General features: G+C 31.4%; 6 protein-coding genes across 8 annotated transcripts; 2 read left to right on the top strand and 4 right to left on the bottom strand.

Moving 5' to 3' along the window:
* Window positions 1-17: 17 nt before the first annotated feature.
* Window positions 18-1,140, bottom strand: LOC124544157 (39S ribosomal protein L22, mitochondrial). The gene is made up of 3 exons (XM_047122616.1): window positions 861-1,140; window positions 524-737; window positions 18-451 (listed from the first exon to the last, which is right to left on the bottom strand). The coding sequence occupies exons 1-3, from the start codon at window positions 1,038-1,040 to the stop codon at window positions 231-233; spliced, it is 615 nt and encodes a 204-aa protein (XP_046978572.1). The 5' UTR covers window positions 1,041-1,140; the 3' UTR covers window positions 18-230.
* A 1,408-nt stretch (window positions 1,141-2,548) lies between these two features.
* LOC124544408 (RNA polymerase II subunit A C-terminal domain phosphatase SSU72) lies at window positions 2,549-3,551 on the bottom strand. The gene has a single exon (XM_047122940.1). The coding sequence runs from the start codon at window positions 3,317-3,319 to the stop codon at window positions 2,741-2,743; it is 579 nt and encodes a 192-aa protein (XP_046978896.1). The 5' UTR covers window positions 3,320-3,551; the 3' UTR covers window positions 2,549-2,740.
* Window positions 3,552-4,505: 954 nt separating this feature from the next.
* On the top strand, window positions 4,506-7,459 carry LOC124544072. Its single transcript, XM_047122491.1, has 2 exons — window positions 4,506-5,670; window positions 6,044-7,459. The coding sequence occupies exons 1-2, from the start codon at window positions 4,621-4,623 to the stop codon at window positions 6,317-6,319; spliced, it is 1,326 nt and encodes a 441-aa protein (XP_046978447.1). The 5' UTR covers window positions 4,506-4,620; the 3' UTR covers window positions 6,320-7,459.
* Window positions 6,345-9,713, bottom strand: LOC124544071 (coiled-coil domain-containing protein 22). 2 transcript variants are annotated; one of them, XM_047122489.1, is made up of 8 exons: window positions 9,375-9,713; window positions 9,087-9,258; window positions 8,326-8,590; window positions 7,989-8,236; window positions 7,687-7,911; window positions 7,286-7,425; window positions 7,037-7,202; window positions 6,345-6,616 (listed from the first exon to the last, which is right to left on the bottom strand). In XM_047122489.1, exons 1-8 carry the CDS (start codon window positions 9,422-9,424, stop codon window positions 6,395-6,397), a joined length of 1,488 nt encoding a protein of 495 aa, XP_046978445.1. In that variant the 5' UTR covers window positions 9,425-9,713; the 3' UTR covers window positions 6,345-6,394. The 2 variants fall into 2 exon arrangements, with proteins under 2 accessions (XP_046978445.1, XP_046978446.1); XM_047122490.1 differs by having other exon boundaries at window positions 8,326-8,428.
* Window positions 9,714-10,093: 380 nt separating this feature from the next.
* Window positions 10,094-11,630, top strand: LOC124544145 (ER membrane protein complex subunit 10). 2 transcript variants are annotated; one of them, XM_047122603.1, is made up of 5 exons: window positions 10,094-10,322; window positions 10,462-10,629; window positions 10,722-10,993; window positions 11,062-11,158; window positions 11,458-11,630. In XM_047122603.1, the coding sequence occupies exons 1-5, from the start codon at window positions 10,272-10,274 to the stop codon at window positions 11,539-11,541; spliced, it is 672 nt and encodes a 223-aa protein (XP_046978559.1). In that variant the 5' UTR covers window positions 10,094-10,271; the 3' UTR covers window positions 11,542-11,630. The 2 variants fall into 2 exon arrangements, with proteins under 2 accessions (XP_046978559.1, XP_046978558.1); XM_047122602.1 differs by having other exon boundaries at window positions 10,719-10,993.
* On the bottom strand, window positions 11,482-13,494 carry LOC124544144 (DEAD-box helicase Dbp80). The gene is made up of 2 exons (XM_047122600.1): window positions 13,290-13,494; window positions 11,482-13,168 (listed from the first exon to the last, which is right to left on the bottom strand). The coding sequence occupies exon 2, from the start codon at window positions 13,155-13,157 to the stop codon at window positions 11,754-11,756; it is 1,404 nt and encodes a 467-aa protein (XP_046978556.1). The 5' UTR covers window positions 13,158-13,168; window positions 13,290-13,494; the 3' UTR covers window positions 11,482-11,753.
* Between the last annotated feature and the right edge of the window lie 4,672 nt (window positions 13,495-18,166).

Genomic DNA, 18,166 nt, shown 5'->3' with positions numbered 1-18,166 from the left:
ATAAAAAAATGAATAAACATATTTTATACTATATTTGAACTTTATATTATTTTATTGTATGGCATAATATCTACAAAAATGTTACTAAAGTACTGTTGAACTACTTAATTAAAATGGATAAGCACCACAACATGAATGATCCCATCCTAAAATGATGTAATAATAAAAAATTTTCATATTGACTAAAACATAAAAGAACATTTTAGTAGGAAACAACCTATGGATAAAACTTAGTATGAATTTATTATTTTTCTTTTTCGCATTGATTCCAACCACTTATCCAATTGTTGTTGAGGAGTGAGTGGGTTCCTCTTATAATAATCCAGTGGTGGTTTTCCTTCCTCTAAACGAACAAAGTAGTGGCTATATTGATACCTAACCTCACCAATTCTCCCTCTTGCATGTCTTCTGATGCCTTTTATTACCATACCTTTTCCAGAAAATGATTCAGCTGAAATGAGTAATTAATATAAATAATACAAATCAATTTTATCAAAAAGAAAATATTTACTACCAACATTACCTATCCAAAGATTGCTTTTAAATTCAACATTATGTTCAGTCACTGCCAATTTTTGTGCTTCGAGAATAGCTTCTTTGACAAAAACTGCCCCTTTTTTGTTCACAAAACTAAGTTGTTTTATGGCTTCATCAACTGTCATTCCTCTGACTAAAGAAGCAACATACCACAGTTTTTCTGGACTGTATTTAATATTTGTTTTTTGATGGCATACAAACTGTAACAATATAAAGTATGCTTTTTGATGTCAATGAAAATCCTTATAGAATAAGAAATGTTATTAAACACTGTCAATCGATTTTTTCAAATTGAACTTAATAATAACATAAATATTACTTACAGCTGGTCTAGGTTCTTCTCCAATTTCTTGAGGAGGATATATTTTTTTATTGAAGGTTAAAAATGTTTTTGGTAAGTCTGACTTAGCCCATGCTTGTTGTGGCCCAGTAGTATGAAGGTTACTTTTAAGAAGGTTGAAGAACAATTCAACCTTACAAAAATTGGGACTAATGCGATTCATGATTCTAAAGTTATTTAGTTTCAAAAATTAAACTAACATTGTTGAGGAAAAATCAAGCGAATTGAAATTCGGTTGACAGGACAGTCTAGTACATAGATAATACATAATATCGACTGTAACTAGTGTTTACAGATACAGAATTTAAATTCACATTAAATTTCACAGAGTAGGTACATCAAATTCAGTACACTTTACAATATTATAATAATAGTCATATTACAGAATAATGTTCAAATAAAGTAGATTAAACTCAAAGAACTGGCAAGAAACACGATAGTTAATTTTTTCTAACGTTTGAAATATACAGTTCAATAAAATTTTGTTAATAACTATTTGTGCCCGCGACCTTATACGCGTTTGAATTTAACAAAAAGAATATTATTGCAGCCTAAGTAACTCCTTACTATATTAGTTATCTGCCAGTGAAAGTCCCGTCAAACTCGGTTCAGCCCTTGCAGAGATTAGCTGGAACAAACAGACAGACAGACAAAAATTGTAAAAAATCTTATTTTTGGTATAAGTACCGAGTTGACGTTTTACATTGAGTAAAAAAGGGCTATTTTAATATTACAAACAGACACTCCAATTTTATTATATGTATAGATGTATCTTGTCTGGATTACTTCCAGACAAGATACATCTATACAAGTAATATTTTTTAACAAATGATTTAAATTGTTGCGTTCAAAATATACTTGATTTTTATATATTTTATTAATTTGGCGCAAAGGGGCGCTATAAATTCAAAATAATAATAATAAATAAAAAAAATTAATGGATTAAAACGAGTAAAGTTTTTAAAAATCAAAGAATAAACGCATTAAAAATTATTTAAGGAAATGTTGTATAGCACAGTGTACAGTAGTGCCATTGTGGCAAATTGTGGAACTCTTATATATTCATTTCGGTGGTAATTTTTTCGCTTGAATAGTGAATAGTACTGGATTTCTGACATACTTCTCCTTTGATCTTTCATCGTCCTGCTGTCCAGTGTCCATAGAGCAGCAGGCCAATTAGTGACCGTATTTTGTAGTAAGACTAAAAATTCATGATTTAAAAACAAAGTTATTATATCATAATACTGTATTTATTTTTCAAGACCAATTCACTAAATTTTTACATTGTCATAGCATTCGATTAATAGAGTGGCGTAATTTTTAAATTTAAATTAGTGAACCAGTAAATGTCACTATTCTACAACAATAATAACAACTATAACGGTTAATTGTTTATTATGAAAAGCATTGTTGTTATTTGCATTTTTATAAATTGACATTAACTTCATAAAATTTAGGAACTATATAACACAATATTTCGTAAATGGTGGTATTACATGCTTTATATTAAACTACTATGAATGCAGGTAGCCCCATTTTTCAAATGAGACCAGAATTAAAACATTTTTATAAATATATGAACTTTGTAGCATATGATGATATAACAATAGTACCAACATTTGTAGGAACAAGGATAATTGTGTAAAGGTCAAATAATTAAAAAAGCAGCACTTTCATTTTTCAAAGAATGTTTTGATTTCGTTATAATATTCCAAAGCTATTGTAATTCATATTGAGTATAAAAAATATCAAACAACCTATTAAATATGCTATGGAAAATATTGTTACAATATAGTATTTATTATCAGATGCAAGCATTTTATTGCATTGGCACACTAAAGGCCAGTGTATTTTAATGCTTTGTCAATAAAACATGATACAATTCAAGATTGGTCTGTGGCACTTTGATTCAAAATCATGTAACAGTTCGTCAATATCATTATCTAAATCATCACTTTGAGCCATTTTTGTAACCATGTCACTTATAAGAAAAGCTCCAATTGTGGCTTCTTCATGATTGTCTTGAATATCTATATTAATCACATGAACTGGCTGGTTATATATAGATCTTTTTGACCCAAACCATTCTATAACCTGGTCATACACTCTTTCTTCACATGTTATAATAACATCAAAACGTTCTGTGCTCACTTGAAATTTCTCAGGACATGGTTTAATTCTGCGATTTCTATCTAACATGTGTAGCAAACCATTTTGGGTATAGTATGCTTTATCCTTTTCTAGTAAATCATTATAAATATCGTCGTATGGTACACCAAATTCATAGCAATTGGGGCGATCTGCAGAAGCTCCTGGTAACTTAACCTTTTCACCTGTTCCAAATGATTTGACTTTGAAACCTTTTTTTGCTAGGAAGGCATGAGCTTCCATACTCCTATTCATATTGGATGAACAAACAACTGCGATATATAAATCGCCCATTGTAAAAACCAGAAAAATTACTGCTTTCTAAATAGTTGTGACGTATCCAATTATTTAATCTTTACAATTGCAAAAATATATTTGTGTGACGAGTTCATCGCTTAGACGTCAGTAAAATGTTTATTATTTTACTTTTATTTTATTAATAAAATATTCTTTTAAAAATTAAGCTACACGGAAGTTCTTAAGTTATCAGTTATTGACAATTGAGACATTATGACAGGATCAAAATTTAGCCAATGTCATTTGAGTTTGAAATAATGAATTTGGAAAACCACAGACTACTATATTGTTTATTTCTTTTATGTTGAAAGGAAATTGCCTTAAATAAATTCTCTTATTTTCTAAATGTTATTAAATTTTCATGCATGGAAGCAAACTTGTTAATTTTCTTTACGTTTATTTTATAATATTAGTGCGCAATGTACCAATGAATATAATGAATGTTAAAGAGTTTTACACACAAAGCTTCAAGCCCCCCGGTGTTATAGATTTGTGTTTTGCCGGGGGTAATCACTTTACAATGATTAAAATATGTATTATCTATGGGTGATCCTACAGATGATACATAAAAAGGTAGTTGAGAGCAAAAATAAGCCATTTATACAATGAAAAAAAAAGGTATGAGAGCTAAGGAATAAGGAATAGCACAGCAACCAAAACACAATCGGCTATAGGCTACAACATTCAACGAATCACAGCGGTTTAATATCTGCTACTAGTTACGTGCTGCTGTTAGTTTTATGACACTTCGTTGAAAAAATGATCTCTAAACAAATTCCCACCGCGAGGGAAATTTTATTCTTATTTCTTATACCTTATTTTTGAATTATGAATTGGTTAACAGTGCTGTCATCGCTGGATTATCTTGTTCCTTATTCCTTATCTATTATTTTTTTCATTGTGTGATGGGCCTTAGTTTAAATGTACATAAGTCACTTTTGGAACAATTTAATTTTTTTTACGTTTAAGAATTTTTTTTTTAAATCAAGGCAAAAATTTCTTAAGTTGATATAAAACTAATCGGCGATTAATGATTATTTTTATCTTTACAATATTACCTATATTGTATTTTATTACCTTATATATTTTATTAAAAAAATAAGCAATTTTATTTTTGTTTTAATAAGTACCTACAGCAATCTTAACTTTCGAAAAAGGCAACACAGTTAAAATTGATGGTATAAAAAAAAATGTAAATTGTCAATTTGTCAAATAAGCATAACCTAAAACAGTGGATAAACAATTTCATCGCTTGATGTGATATCATAAAATTATATTTGAAATAAGCTTAAATCGAAATGTTACGTAATTTCAGAAGGTGCTTATTTCTTAGCCCACAATCTCAATTTTATTTATCCAAACAAACCTTTTTAACCAATGAGTATAAATGCACAGAGGCTTGGAATACGCAAACGGCTTCTCCTATATTGACTAAAGTAAATCTTCACGATTTTTACAATATACTAGACCAAAATTACTCTTCTAAAGGCGTAATAAGTGCAATCGATGTAGACATTTTCGCAAATGCAGTAAAGGATCCTGCTTACCTCGATGAACTTAAAGATCTCTTGCATAAGCTACGACTTTCAGCCGAAACTGGAAATACTTTGGAATCAACAAATCACGCTACCATACGAAATTTTATTGAATTCGGAAATTTACAAGATCTAGTGCAAATTCTAAAAGATCCTCTAAATTTTGGTTTATTTTTAGACTTTTACTCAGCCAACATATTGTTAGATAAACTAATAACTACACAGAATTATGAACTTGGTGCGAATGTTGCTTCCCTTATTATGTTACAAGAAGACTTCTCCAATGAAATAACAAATACTCTATGTCAATATGTTTGCTTCAAACATTTGACAGATTATAAGGTAACTCCAATTGAACCACCTCCCCAAGAAGAAAAAAATAAGAAAAAAGAAGAAATAAAAATAAGAGTTAAATTTTTAAGAAATCCTTATTTTGATGACCATTTTGATATAACAGATTTACAGATTTTGTCTGGAAAAACTCTAGCTTGGATATCAAAAACAGCTAATGATAATGTTAGCTGTAATTTACAACTAATTGGTTGGTTATTCTATAAAAAATATGATAAATTATTATCTTTGACTGAAGAATTAGTTGCTATGAAAACATTCAAAGTATATACAGAAGTCAAAGACTTCATTAAAAGAGAATCAGAGAATGTGGAAGATGATGTTAAAGAACTTTTACTGAAATCTATTAAAATACTGGACCAAGCTTCTTTTGCAGATACCAAATTAGAATTATCTATTAAAATTGCTATAGAAAATGCTATTAATAAAAAACAAAACAAAGATATAATGGAACAAAAAGAGGTAACTTGCTCTTACAAATTATTTTATTTAATAGGTCACTGAATACATTTTAAAAGAATAGTTTATTTTACAATGTATTTGACTGTTCTTGTTTATTAAAGTATAAAATAATTAACAATGAATTTGCTATAAATTAATTCATAGATAATGTTTTATTTAAAAAAATCGATTACTTATAATAATTTCTATTACTAAATTATCTTTAAACATAGTGTATATACTATGCTTAAAGATAAATACATACATAAATACATGTTACAAATGACTACTCTTGGATTATATGTTTATAATAAAACACATGTAATACTCTTTTTAAATTTTTTTGCTTTGTGTACTGTGCTTTAAATACACTCACTACCTTTTATCATTCTAGTTATTCAAAAACTGGGAGTCAATAAGGGAGATGAAACTTGAAGAACAATCTAAACGTTTAGACAGAACAAAACGAATGAAACTCTTAGAAGAGAAGCAAAAACAATTACAGGTAGAAGAACAGAAATTATGGTTCTTTGAAAATGAAGAGAATATTGATCTACAAATTGAAGAAAAAGAGCAACTGGAAGATACTGTTACTAAATCGAAAAAAGTCGCTCAACAGATCACTGATGAAAACTATATACCACCTGTAATTTTGCCAAAGAGAAAATAGAATAAAACTATAGAAGACATAAATAGTATTTTAAATTAGATTTTAATGTAAATATAATAAGATAATATTCATTCATTAAGGAGTTTCCTTTTGCAGTCTCGCAAGATCAATTTGAATTTTCTTGAGAATGTCTTCAGTTCTTTTACATTTTTCTGCTTTGATATTGTCTTCTAAGTCTATTATATCTCTTGATAAAATGCCAGTTTCATTAACTAATGACACAATTGTGTTACATTCGGAATGGAGCAAAGCTAACAGTTTATAGGCTTTCTTTGCTTGATCATCTCTCTTAGCATCCTGAAATTAAAACAGATATGATTTACTTTGGCTGTATCTTCGAGTATTTTCAGCATGTTTTTTAATATCTTTATTTATGAGGTCAAATTATTACAAATATTTTTTTGAAAACCTTTTTTTTTTGTATCTGGTTCAGAGACAGTTTTTTATATTATATTTTTCATATTAAATGGTATAGCTATACTATACTACCACAACCATTCATCTCAAGCACTAAGTAATTTTGTAAGCACAAGCATCACTCATGCTAATGCAAGCCCACTATTTTGTCAAGGGGCAGTAAGTTAATTGATCTATCATAGGTTAATGCTTAAGAATTAGGTATGTATTCACTGGCCATTTACTTTGTAAATTGCACTATTCAAGTCAGAACATAATTACAGAATATCCCATGGATGTTGTTTACTTCTAGTTACTCACTTTAAACAAAGTTTCATCTGCAATTGAGAAACATCTATCAAGTTGGCCTTCAAGAGTATTTATTTCTTTTTGAAGTTGTCTAGTATCCTCTAATATTTTTTTAATTTCAGCATTTTGTTTATCTACATTTCCTATTATTTCTAAAATTCGTTTAGTATAAATGTGCCTTGAAAAGAAAAAGAAATTTATTTAATTAATTGTTAACATAATTTTTTCAATTATATAATGGAATGGATTTATTTAAATTACCTTTTGTTTCCCCCTTTTAATTTTTCATATTTAAGTTTTAACTGATTTTTTAATTCTTCTTTTTGTGCACATTCTTCTTTCATACCTTTAGCAACTTCCTTTAAGTTTGTTAGGGTGTTTCTACACTTAGTTTGAGCAGACTATAAGCAAAATAAAAATTTGTATAACTGAGTATTTTTTTTTTAAATTATTATCTTAGGTAGTCTTAATATTTTTTGGTTTATTTTCGTTTTATTGTACCAATAAGATATCCTGGTTTTAAGTGATAATGCTTTATGTTGTTGCTTAGTATGAGTAGGTTTCATTCAATTACAAAAAACATATAAATGTTCAATATATAGATATATAGATATATAGTATTTTATGGTTTATATTTCAGGGTCACTATTTATTATACTTACTTCTGATAAACTGTTTTTAGTTTTTGCTTTATCAATTTCAACTTTGAGAGCCAAATTTTCTGAAGTTATATCTTCACTTTTCCGGTGCAGCTTCTGTATGTTTTTATGTACTTTTTCTAATATATTTTCTATGCCATCAGACTCAAAATCAGTTATACCAACTGAAGCTAGTATATTTTGCATATTTCTTAAATCAGCATCAGAACGTTCACAATTTTTTTGTGCCTATAAGTATAATTTTAGCAATCAATAATTGTCAATGTATGTTATTAATGTGTTATTGATTATTAAAAAAAAAATACCTGGGAAAATTCAACATCCATTACATTTCTTTCACTTTCCAGAGTGTCTAACTTTTGTCGTAGTAATATTGACATTTCTTTTAATTCTTTTAAAGTCTTGTCAGACTCATGCTTAGTAACAGTATTATTATCTTCAAAAGTATTTACATCATCAGTAACTTTAGACATTGGAAGGGTTCTGATTTCATTGATTTTCATAATCTTTTCAGCAATTTCATCAAAACATAATTTAGAATCTCGCAAATATGCTAAAAAGAAAAAAATATGATGATATATATGATCTATTTTACAATTTCAATATTGTCTTCAGGTCCCTTTAAATTGACTATAATCCTACCTGGATCATATAAAACATCTCCTAGGTTGCTTCGTAAAGAAGGCTCACAACAAGGTGGAATCCAGATAGCATTGAGATCCTCTGCAATTTTGTTACTTATTCCCTGCAATAACTGATGTTTTTCATTTATAGGTTTAACTTTTGTGGGAAGTTTTTTATCTTCACTTGGTAGTTTTTCTATCAAAAACATAAAGACTTGTCTTAATTCTGTTTCATTATGATAGAGGAATGTTTGATAACCAACATCATTCTGGTAAGATAGATCCTGTAGAAAAATACACAATATTCAAACTAAATATTAAATGATGTAATCTAGATTGAGCTAAGCTAGACTAAACTATGCCAGTCTTAATTTCATGAAAAAAGGTTTTTTTACTAGCAAACTAATCTCATGAATATTTGCTCTTTCTTAACTGTAACGTAATGTAATGTAATGTTGAAGAAAGTAAAAAATATGTAATCAATTTAAATATATATATTTTTTAAATTAGACAATATATTTAAAGTTGCTTTTACTTCATTACTGCATATAGATGATGATTTTTATACCAATAGTAAAATTAACGGTTTTTTATGACTTTATAATTTAGTTAAGAATAAGAATTTGATTAAGGAAACATTTTATCATATATAATATTAAATCACATTATTATTTTTTAAAGCTTACAAAACTATCAATATAAGCACAATAGGCTTGTGGATTGGTTTCTGCAACAATGAAAACTGAAATATAAGGTGAAATACAATTGTATTATTTTTACCTTACATATAGATGCAACTTGTGCTGCAACTTCAATTCTTTGTGATACTCCAGAAGGAAGTTTAGCTGGTACTTTTATACCTGGATTTATTGCTGCTATACATTTAATAGCCGATTCTACTATTAATTCAACTGGTAACTCGCTAATATTTTTAATATCTTCATTTATGTCTCTGAAATGTGATAACAGAACTGTACTAACTACCGGTAGGATTTCGTAATGGATATTAGTGATTTAAAAATGTTTTATCAAATATTATAAATAAATTTACTGTACAATCAACCATACATATTTAACTGTCGTAGAAAGTGCAGAATAATTGAATCCACTTCTTCCATTTTTATTATACTGATTTTAATTATATTATCTCATGTATGTTATAATAATAATTAAATTAATATATTTTTCTTATTCTCCCATTAGTAGTCTAATTCATCATATCTTTTTAGGAACATATATTCGAGATGTACTTAAGCCATGGAGGAATTTATAAACATATAAAATTAAGGCAAGTAAATTTATATGTAGATAGTATATACGGTTAATATTCAAGATTTGATTTAGATGTAATATAATATTAACAATAAGTCGACAGTTTATTCGAGGGTTTAAGAAGTGTCGTAATGTCGTTGTCAAAATGAATTGACGTTTATAATTTATTTATTTTTTTCGCTTCTTTCCGTAGAGGGAAAAGGCAAAGGTATTACACCGTACAGCCAAGTCTTTTGTAATTTTTATTCATATTCAATTAAATTGTAAGGCTTAAATGACGTTTATAAAACTAACAGTCCAAGTTTGGCCAATGTAATCTTACGATGCGACTGGGGCGAGTAAACAAAACGAAACTGGGATAGGAAAGTGGTCAATCATAATTTGCAAATTATATAAAAAGCCTTTTGTCATAAATCTCAGCTTAAGAAATTAATTGTATTTAAAGAAAAGCAATTGTTTTCCAGCAAAATTTTGCATAATATAATATTTTTTAACTTTTAGGGAAAAACGTCAACTGTCAAGTGCTGGCAATACTTCCCTTGTAAAGTGATTAGACTGATTATTTTATGTATTGGATTATTTATTAAACACTTTAATACCAATTTAAAGTAATGAAATACACCTATTAATTAATGAAAATTTGAAAATAGGTTCTCAACTTTTATTGGTTTGCAAAAATAATATACTTTTAAGATGAAAATGTTTGCAACCTTTTTTTTCTCGATATATATGTTACAAAACGCGGTACAGTAATAGTTAATAATTATTGATAAAATTTAATACAATACTAAATGAAACAGTTTTTCTATTTATAAAGTTTTTATTTAAACATAGTCTATAATCTAAAACTATTAATATGAATTTCTTTTTCTTGGTGTTTTAGATATGTCTGGACTATGATGGTTGGTTAAATATTAAAATAGAACATACATTGAATTGTAAACATGAAGAATACTGCGCACGTGGTTCCATCTCTTTAAAAAGTATAAGAACTGGCATACCTATAATTGATCAAATTAATTTTAATGATGGACACATTAATGAGCTAAAGGTATTCCTTTTCTAATTATTAACAATTAAGTTGTTTTGAAAAATATACGTGAATACTAAGTCATTAATATTTCTGTTACTAAATTTCAGGAGATAGCAAAAGTGGATGGGATCTATGCTTTACGAACATTAGTATCTACTGCTGAGAGCAAAGATGTGGAGATTTTCTCATTTGTCAGAGCAAAAAGATTTCTAGAAAGCGGATTGTCAGATATAATAAGAGCTTGGGTATTACCAAATGGTGAAGTTATTGCACTAAGTCTTCAAGTAGCAAACACTTCAGAGCTTAAGGATGTAGAATATAGAAGCTCAGAATACAAACTAAATTCAACATTTTATATTCGCCACGTAGATCCAGCTCCTTTGTAAGAAATAACCATTTAATTAATGTTATCTATTGAGATGAATATTATAAAAGTAAACTTTTTCACAGACCTGATACAGCATCATATATCCAGAAGTTAGAGCGTGAAAAAGAGGCAAGAGAAAAGGGTGACTTAAAAGATAATAGATCATTCCTAGCCAAATATGTAAGTAGCTAACTATTGTAATAGTACAAAATATTAATTTTTTTTATTACAAGAAGTGAGTTTCTAACATTACTTTATAGAAAATTTATTTTGTGTTATCATCAGCACATTTAGTCAAATATTCTTAGAAATCTATCTATTTAAATGAGCAAGCTTAGATTGTACATTTAAGATTGTCTGCTCTCTTGTAGTTTATGTTAACTGTATATATCTATAATTTTTTTATAGGATGTAATAATTTACAAATAATTATTTTATGCTGTTTCACAAGTATAATAAAAATTATGTTTTCTTTTCAGTGGATGTATATTGTACCTATTGCCATTTTTGTCATGATATCTGGAGCAGCAAATCCAGAACCTGCAGCCCAAGCTGCAAGGTAAATGATGAAATGTGGATCTTTAATATAATTATTTATTAAAATATATACAGGAATGTGGTGTAAGTGTAGTGAAATAAAAACTGATAATAACAATGTGTTTTATTATAAACCTTAAAGATAATTTTGATATAAAGCAATGTGCAAGGAAAGATTACACAAATTAAGCAAACTTAAGATTTAGCTATTTAGATAGCTCAGAATTACTTGTAATGATTATGCACCAATTTTTTCAATTTCTTCTGCATCTTCAATATCTAGCAGCTGAATCTTTTTGCCAAAGTGTGCTTCAATATCAAGGCATATATCCATAGCCTGTGGTGAATCAATAAGATTTATAGCGATACCAGCTTTGCCAAATCTTCCAGTGCGGCCAATTCTGTGCAAGTATGTTTCACAATCTGCTTTTTTGTTCATGTCCATTGGCATGTCAAAGTTCACTACAAGTGTCACTTGTTCAACATCTATTCCACGTGAAAGTACATTGGTTGTTATTAAAACTTTTTCTAGGCCCCCTCTGAAACGGTCAAGTACTGCTATTCTTTGTTCAACTGTTAGCTCTCCAGATAGTACAGCCACTGAATGCCCATCTTTGGACATTTTTTCTGAAAGCCAACTGGCTGTTTTTCTGGTGTGACAAAAAATGATTGCTTGACCAATTGTTATCACACCATAAATATTACAAATAGCTCTGTATTTCTCTTCTGAACTTTTACATTTAACATAATATTGTTTTATATTATCTAAAGATTCTTCTTCCCTTAATAATCTGATTATTATTGGATTGGGTACTATTATTTCAGCAAATACCATAACAGCACTATCATATGTAGCTGAGAAGAACATCATTTGACAAGTGGGAGGAAGGCATTTATGAATACGGATACATTGGTCTTGATGTCCTTGACGATCAATCATAACATCAGCTTCATCTAATACAAATACTCTGATTTTGTTCAAATCAAACATTCCAAACTTAACACCCCAATCTAACATCTTACCTGGGGTTCCAATAAGTATATGGTCAGTAATTTTAGTTCCCTTAGGAACTTCTTCACCTCTTACAGCATATTTTAATTTTATCTCAGGGCAAAATTTTGCCATCTTGGCTGCTACCTCTCCAGTTTGTATAGCAAGTTCATAGGTAGGACTGAGGCATAAGACTTGGGGATAATTTTTAGAAGGATCTACCCTGCTTAACATAGCTAATACAAATGCAGCGGTTTTACCAGTCCCTGATTGTGATTGTGCAATCATATTCTGTGGAGGATCAGCTAATAATGTAGGCAACGCTGTTTCTTGAATTTTTGATGGAGCATTAAAACCCATGGCATAAACACCTTTCAGTAAATTCGGTTTTAAATGAAGAGCTTCAAAAGTTTTAACAGAGTAAAGAGGAGAATTAGGATCTTTCCTTTGTATTTCAATGTCTAATTTAGATTCAACTAAACCTTGACGAATTATCTTCATCAATAATGAAGTTTCAGCAGGATTTGCTGCGTCCGGAGAATCTTCAGGAGTATCCGAAGTTTGACTGGATCCCTTTTTTGCTAATCCAAGTCCTGCAACTTTGTTGGAAATTTCCAACTCCTCTGCCTTTTGACCCCATTGGTTTGCCATTTTGATATTATCTGCAAAAATATTATCCATTAATGTCAGCTTATAATTAAAAACTACCATGAACATATCTTGAACGTACACGTAACGTGTAGAAATGCTAACAGTTAGAAAACAATTATTTCGTGTACTAACCTGTATTTATGCGCCTAAGTAGAAGGTATAAGCAATCACCGCTTTAAAAAAATATTGAATTCAATTCAATTGTAATATTAGAAACGGATAATCATATAAAGTATAAACACATTGACGATTGAATCGTCCTGTTTCTTTCTTCTAAAGTTTTTCCCGGCTCAAAATAATCAGGAATGACATTTGTTTGACAATTATTAAAGTGATTTATTGTACCTAGTGATTTCCATCGCTGCCACTTTTTGCTGTCACTTTAACCGATTTTTCGCACACAGGACGATTTTTTTTCGAACAATCGTATTTGCGACCGTTTCATGGTTTACAGTTCCACGTTATATGAATTTCTACACAAATGTGGAGCAATGTGCAATACTTTTGTGCTAGTGGCAAGTTTTTAATTTTTTGTATTGCTTAAATCGGTTCTATCAAGCTTGTAAAATAATTACTAATTCGAGTTTTTAATCATATTGTTGATAGAAAAAACTACTTTAATATATTAATTTATTCATTTCTATTTTATAATGTAAAAGTAAAATTAAATATATTATTATAAGGATAAAATTTAATTACAAAGTCAAATTTTAAAGCACCGACAACGTTTGTAACTTTTATCATATTATTATAACGACTTAGCGGCATTTTCTGCTGCTTATAACTTGATAGTGCTGTCATCAGAGGACGGAAATGAATCCACCTCCCAAAATCCTCTCAAGCGCGAAAGACAACGCAAGGCTATTCCATCAACTTTCACTTTACAAGCCTGCGGCCTTCACCGTTTTTGTTCTGCCGTCTCCTTCTGAGCCATGATGGTTTTTTTGAGGAACTCCAAGCATATTCCCTGTGTGAGCCTCTCTGTGCTAGCAATGATCAACGCAATTGCTAGCAGGGACAGGTTTCATCTAGCCTCGTGGACCAGAATTTGTCTCTCTACTTTTTACGCAGAGTACACCACCAGGTCACACTGAGCGATTTTAATTAAGTAATCAAATAAACAATACCAAAACCAATCCGAACTGCTTTCGTTTATATTCATTACGTAGTTTTTCAAGATAACCGATAATCCGTAAGGCACGGAAGTCCAAGTGGTGTTTGATGACACATTCATCACATCTTAAATAGCTTCTTTGAAGATCATATGGTTCAAAATTATCTTTTTTTCATGTTGATTCGGAATAGACATTTTAAATTTTTACTCGATACTAATATTCCAAAATGTTACGAAAATGTGTCATATTGATAGATATCACCTGTACCGATTTTATCCATGGCTCAGCGCGAGTAATTTAAGTATATTTGGCAGGCCAGTGAGAATTTGGCGATGGGGTCTTCACATCGAATATTAGATCTAGACACGCGGTAGCGTGTCAGCCAAGTTCCGGTATATATTACGATTTTCATGTTGATGACATAGCCAGATTGAATTGGGAAATACATAAAGTATTGGATAATTTTTCCCAAACGTGATTCAGTATGTTTTTCAAGTGGTGAATCTAGACCACTCGTGGACCACTTTCAAAATTTTACTGGTGGATCCTCTGCTGGTACATTTCTAATATATTCTTAAAGTCGCCAAAAATAAAAAAAATGATGCTTCTGAGTTCTATCCCTATATTCCGATAGGTATAATAAAAACGGAAAATGGTACATTTTATAACACTATATTTATTAAAAGAATAGAATTACAAGAAAAAAATATTAAGGTGATATGGGTTCAGGTCATAATTTTAATTAATGGGAAGGATGTATTTGATGGATTGTCAGCAAACGATCAATGTTTGGCTTTATTTTTGTGAGCAATAACCGCTTTTCCCCCCGCTCTGTGATGTTTAATTTACTCTTTTTTTGTTAAGAGGTTTGTAACGGCACCAAAACTCCTTTCTACAAGGTTTGACGAGGGAAAAGCTATTAAAATTTTCATGCGATTTCCCAAAGTCTACGATATTTTTCGGGTATTTCTGCTTGCAGCCAAAATGTTTGGCAGCCTTTTCTAAATTTAGCAGCTGGTATTAATCCGAAAATTCTTCAGAACATTCCCCGTGAAAAATTGGGTAGAAGTTGCAAAATTATCCATCATCTCTACGTAAAGCCAAAGGATCAAGGATATCAGAAAGGGCTTGGTCGTCGATAATTCGAGCCGCTCTACGCTACGCTACTGGGCAGCACCCACCCAGAGGTGAGAGCAGTACTCCGGGTGAGGCCGAAGTTGCGCCTTGTAAAGTTTTAGGCGATAGACCGACTTGAAGTACTGTCTCGCCTTGCTGAGCACACCGAGCTTTTCTGAAGCCAATTTGGCTTTGCCTTCCAATTGACAGCGGAATTGAACAAGGCACGAAACATCAACGCCAAGTATTCCGATACTACCTGTAGCGGCTATTTTCTCAAATCGTGGAGATACGACAAGTAGTGTTTTTTTAGCAGTTAACGCGTAACTTGTGTCTTTTTGGTGTTGAAATGGATTAGATTTAACCGGCCCAAGTTCGAGACTTCGTTAAACGATTCTAATAAATATAATATTCTAATAAGACTCGATCTCAAACACAAGTTTGTTCAGGTTTTCTTCGACGTTTTCCCGAGAAATATTAGCGCGGCCGGTGTGTAATGTGTCAACGGTACTGTTTATTTAGCAGTGAATATTCACGATTTACAACAAATCATTGATATGTAGAAAAACAGAATGGGTGATAGAACGCAGCTTTGTGGAACACCAGCATTGACGAATTTTAAGTCAGAGCATGCATCGTCGACATCGATCTTGATGCTCCGATCTGCCAAAAAGCTGGTAATCCAATTGCATAATTTCCCAGAAAGCCCATAGGAAGCTTCGAAAGAAGCGCTTTGTGCCACACGCGATCGAAGGCCTTCGCTATGTCCAAACTAGTATTACCATCTATGAGTAAGGTAAACTAGAAGATCACCGGCCAACCGAAGCCAGTCTTCCAGGATTTCGGGACGACACTTAATGCGTAGGATTGCCGCGTTAAGATCGGTGCCAACTGGGGAGCACATGTCCGTAGCACGATTGGAGGGTTGCCATCGGGTCCACTCTTAATGTTAATGCTGGTGTTCCACAAGGTTGCGTTCTATCACCCACTCTGTTTCTTCTGCATATCAATGATTTGTTGCAAATTAGTAACATTAACTGCTATACAGACGACAGTATTGTAGACACCTTATACACCGGCCGGAACAAGCTTGTGTCTGAAATCGAGTCTTCGTTAAATGAAGTCTCGCTTTGGGGCCTGCTAAATCTAGTCCATTTCAACCCCAAAAAGACGCAAGTTTGTGCGTAAACCGCTAAAGAAGCACCATTTGTTGTATCTCTACGATTTGAGAACATTCCGATAGGCGCTACCGGTAGTATCGGAATACTTGGCGTTGATATTTCGAGCCATTTTCAGTTCCGAGGTAAATTGGAAGGCAAAGCTAAATTGGCTTAAAAACCAACTTTGAGGAACCAGCTTTCGCCGGCGGTTTTCCGAACCAATACGACATGGGAACCTTCAAGTAAAGAGCGTACTCCTTAAAGGCCGGCAACGCACCTGCAAGCTCCCTGGTGTTGCAGATGTCCATGGGCGATGGTAGTCACTTTCCATCAGGTGAACCTCCTGCTCGTTTGCCACCTATCTCATAAAAAAATACCCTGAAATACCACATCGGCAATAGTGTCAGCAACAACGCTCGGTTCATCCATCAAGAAACCCCCATGGGTAAGATGCAAAGAAGGACCGCATCCATCCCAATTTGCTGACCTGTAGTGCCAAATGCAGCGGCAGCCCGTGAAGGCATGACTACCGTACAACCGGCACTGTACTCCGGACGAGACAGTGATCCGACGAACCCAGAGGGGGTCGACGATAATGTGGTAGCCATCCGGAAGATCCAATTTATGATCCCTTGTGGTATATCCATCGTCAGCATATCTTCAGACCTTATTTTGAAGTCGTCATGCAGCGCACTTAAATGTTGACTGTAGTTATAGATATCCTCATCAATACATTTTACCTGCGACAAGTTTGGAAATTGAGAGAATCAAATATTTAACCTGCTGAATTATTTTTATATTTTTATTATTTTATCGACATTATTGTTATATAATTTATCATGTAAGTGACTGTTTGTTTTTAATGAGGAAATAAATATTCTTTAAACTTATTTATAGTGGCGATTAACTTCATGTCTGAAAAAGCATTGAGCATTGTCGGGCGAATAGCGCTTTGCAAGTCTGTACACGAAATTGTAGGTAATATCGAATATGCAAGTTCTGTCAGTAACAGTCTCTTGCCATATTAAAATATTATCTGCTTTGTTAGGTACTTAAAACGATGCAAAAAACTAAAAAACTATGTTTATATTTTTGCTCTTTACTATCAAAAGTATATAAATTTTCGTTCATTAACATCTTATGGATCCCCACTTTTTATTCACGTCTACGTAGATCCCCAGCAAGTCTCCCGTGGACCTCTAGGGTCCACCTGGACCTCTAGGGTCCACCTGGACCACTATGGGAATCACTGCTCTAGACTTAAGGTTTGTTCCTAAATGTAGTAAATAAGTTCCGCTGCTGAGCTAGGGACTAGGTTTGGATGTTATTTCCTCACGCTGCTCCAGTCCTTATTGATGGACACACGTGGTAGTTTCTCCGTTATATACAGCTTGATGAATTATAGGAGAAAAACTACAAATTATTTTTCTATAATCTTTATTAATTCCTAAAATTTTTTGAGGTTTAATCAGTGTCATCCATGTAATCGTAAGACGAACAACAATTTATTTGATAAAACAACTTAGTGCTTCTAGTTACATTGGCTCTCTTACCTTTTAAAACGGAACACAATAATACAGATTATTGATGGGTGGTATCTACTTAGACGGTTTTGCAC

This window comes from Vanessa cardui, chromosome 4, assembly GCF_905220365.1.
Source record: "Vanessa cardui chromosome 4, ilVanCard2.1, whole genome shotgun sequence".
Classification (NCBI taxonomy): Eukaryota; Metazoa; Arthropoda; class Insecta; order Lepidoptera; family Nymphalidae; genus Vanessa; species Vanessa cardui.
The sequence above is the reverse complement of the archived record's forward strand: the minus strand, read 5'-3'. Positions and strand labels throughout refer to the sequence as shown.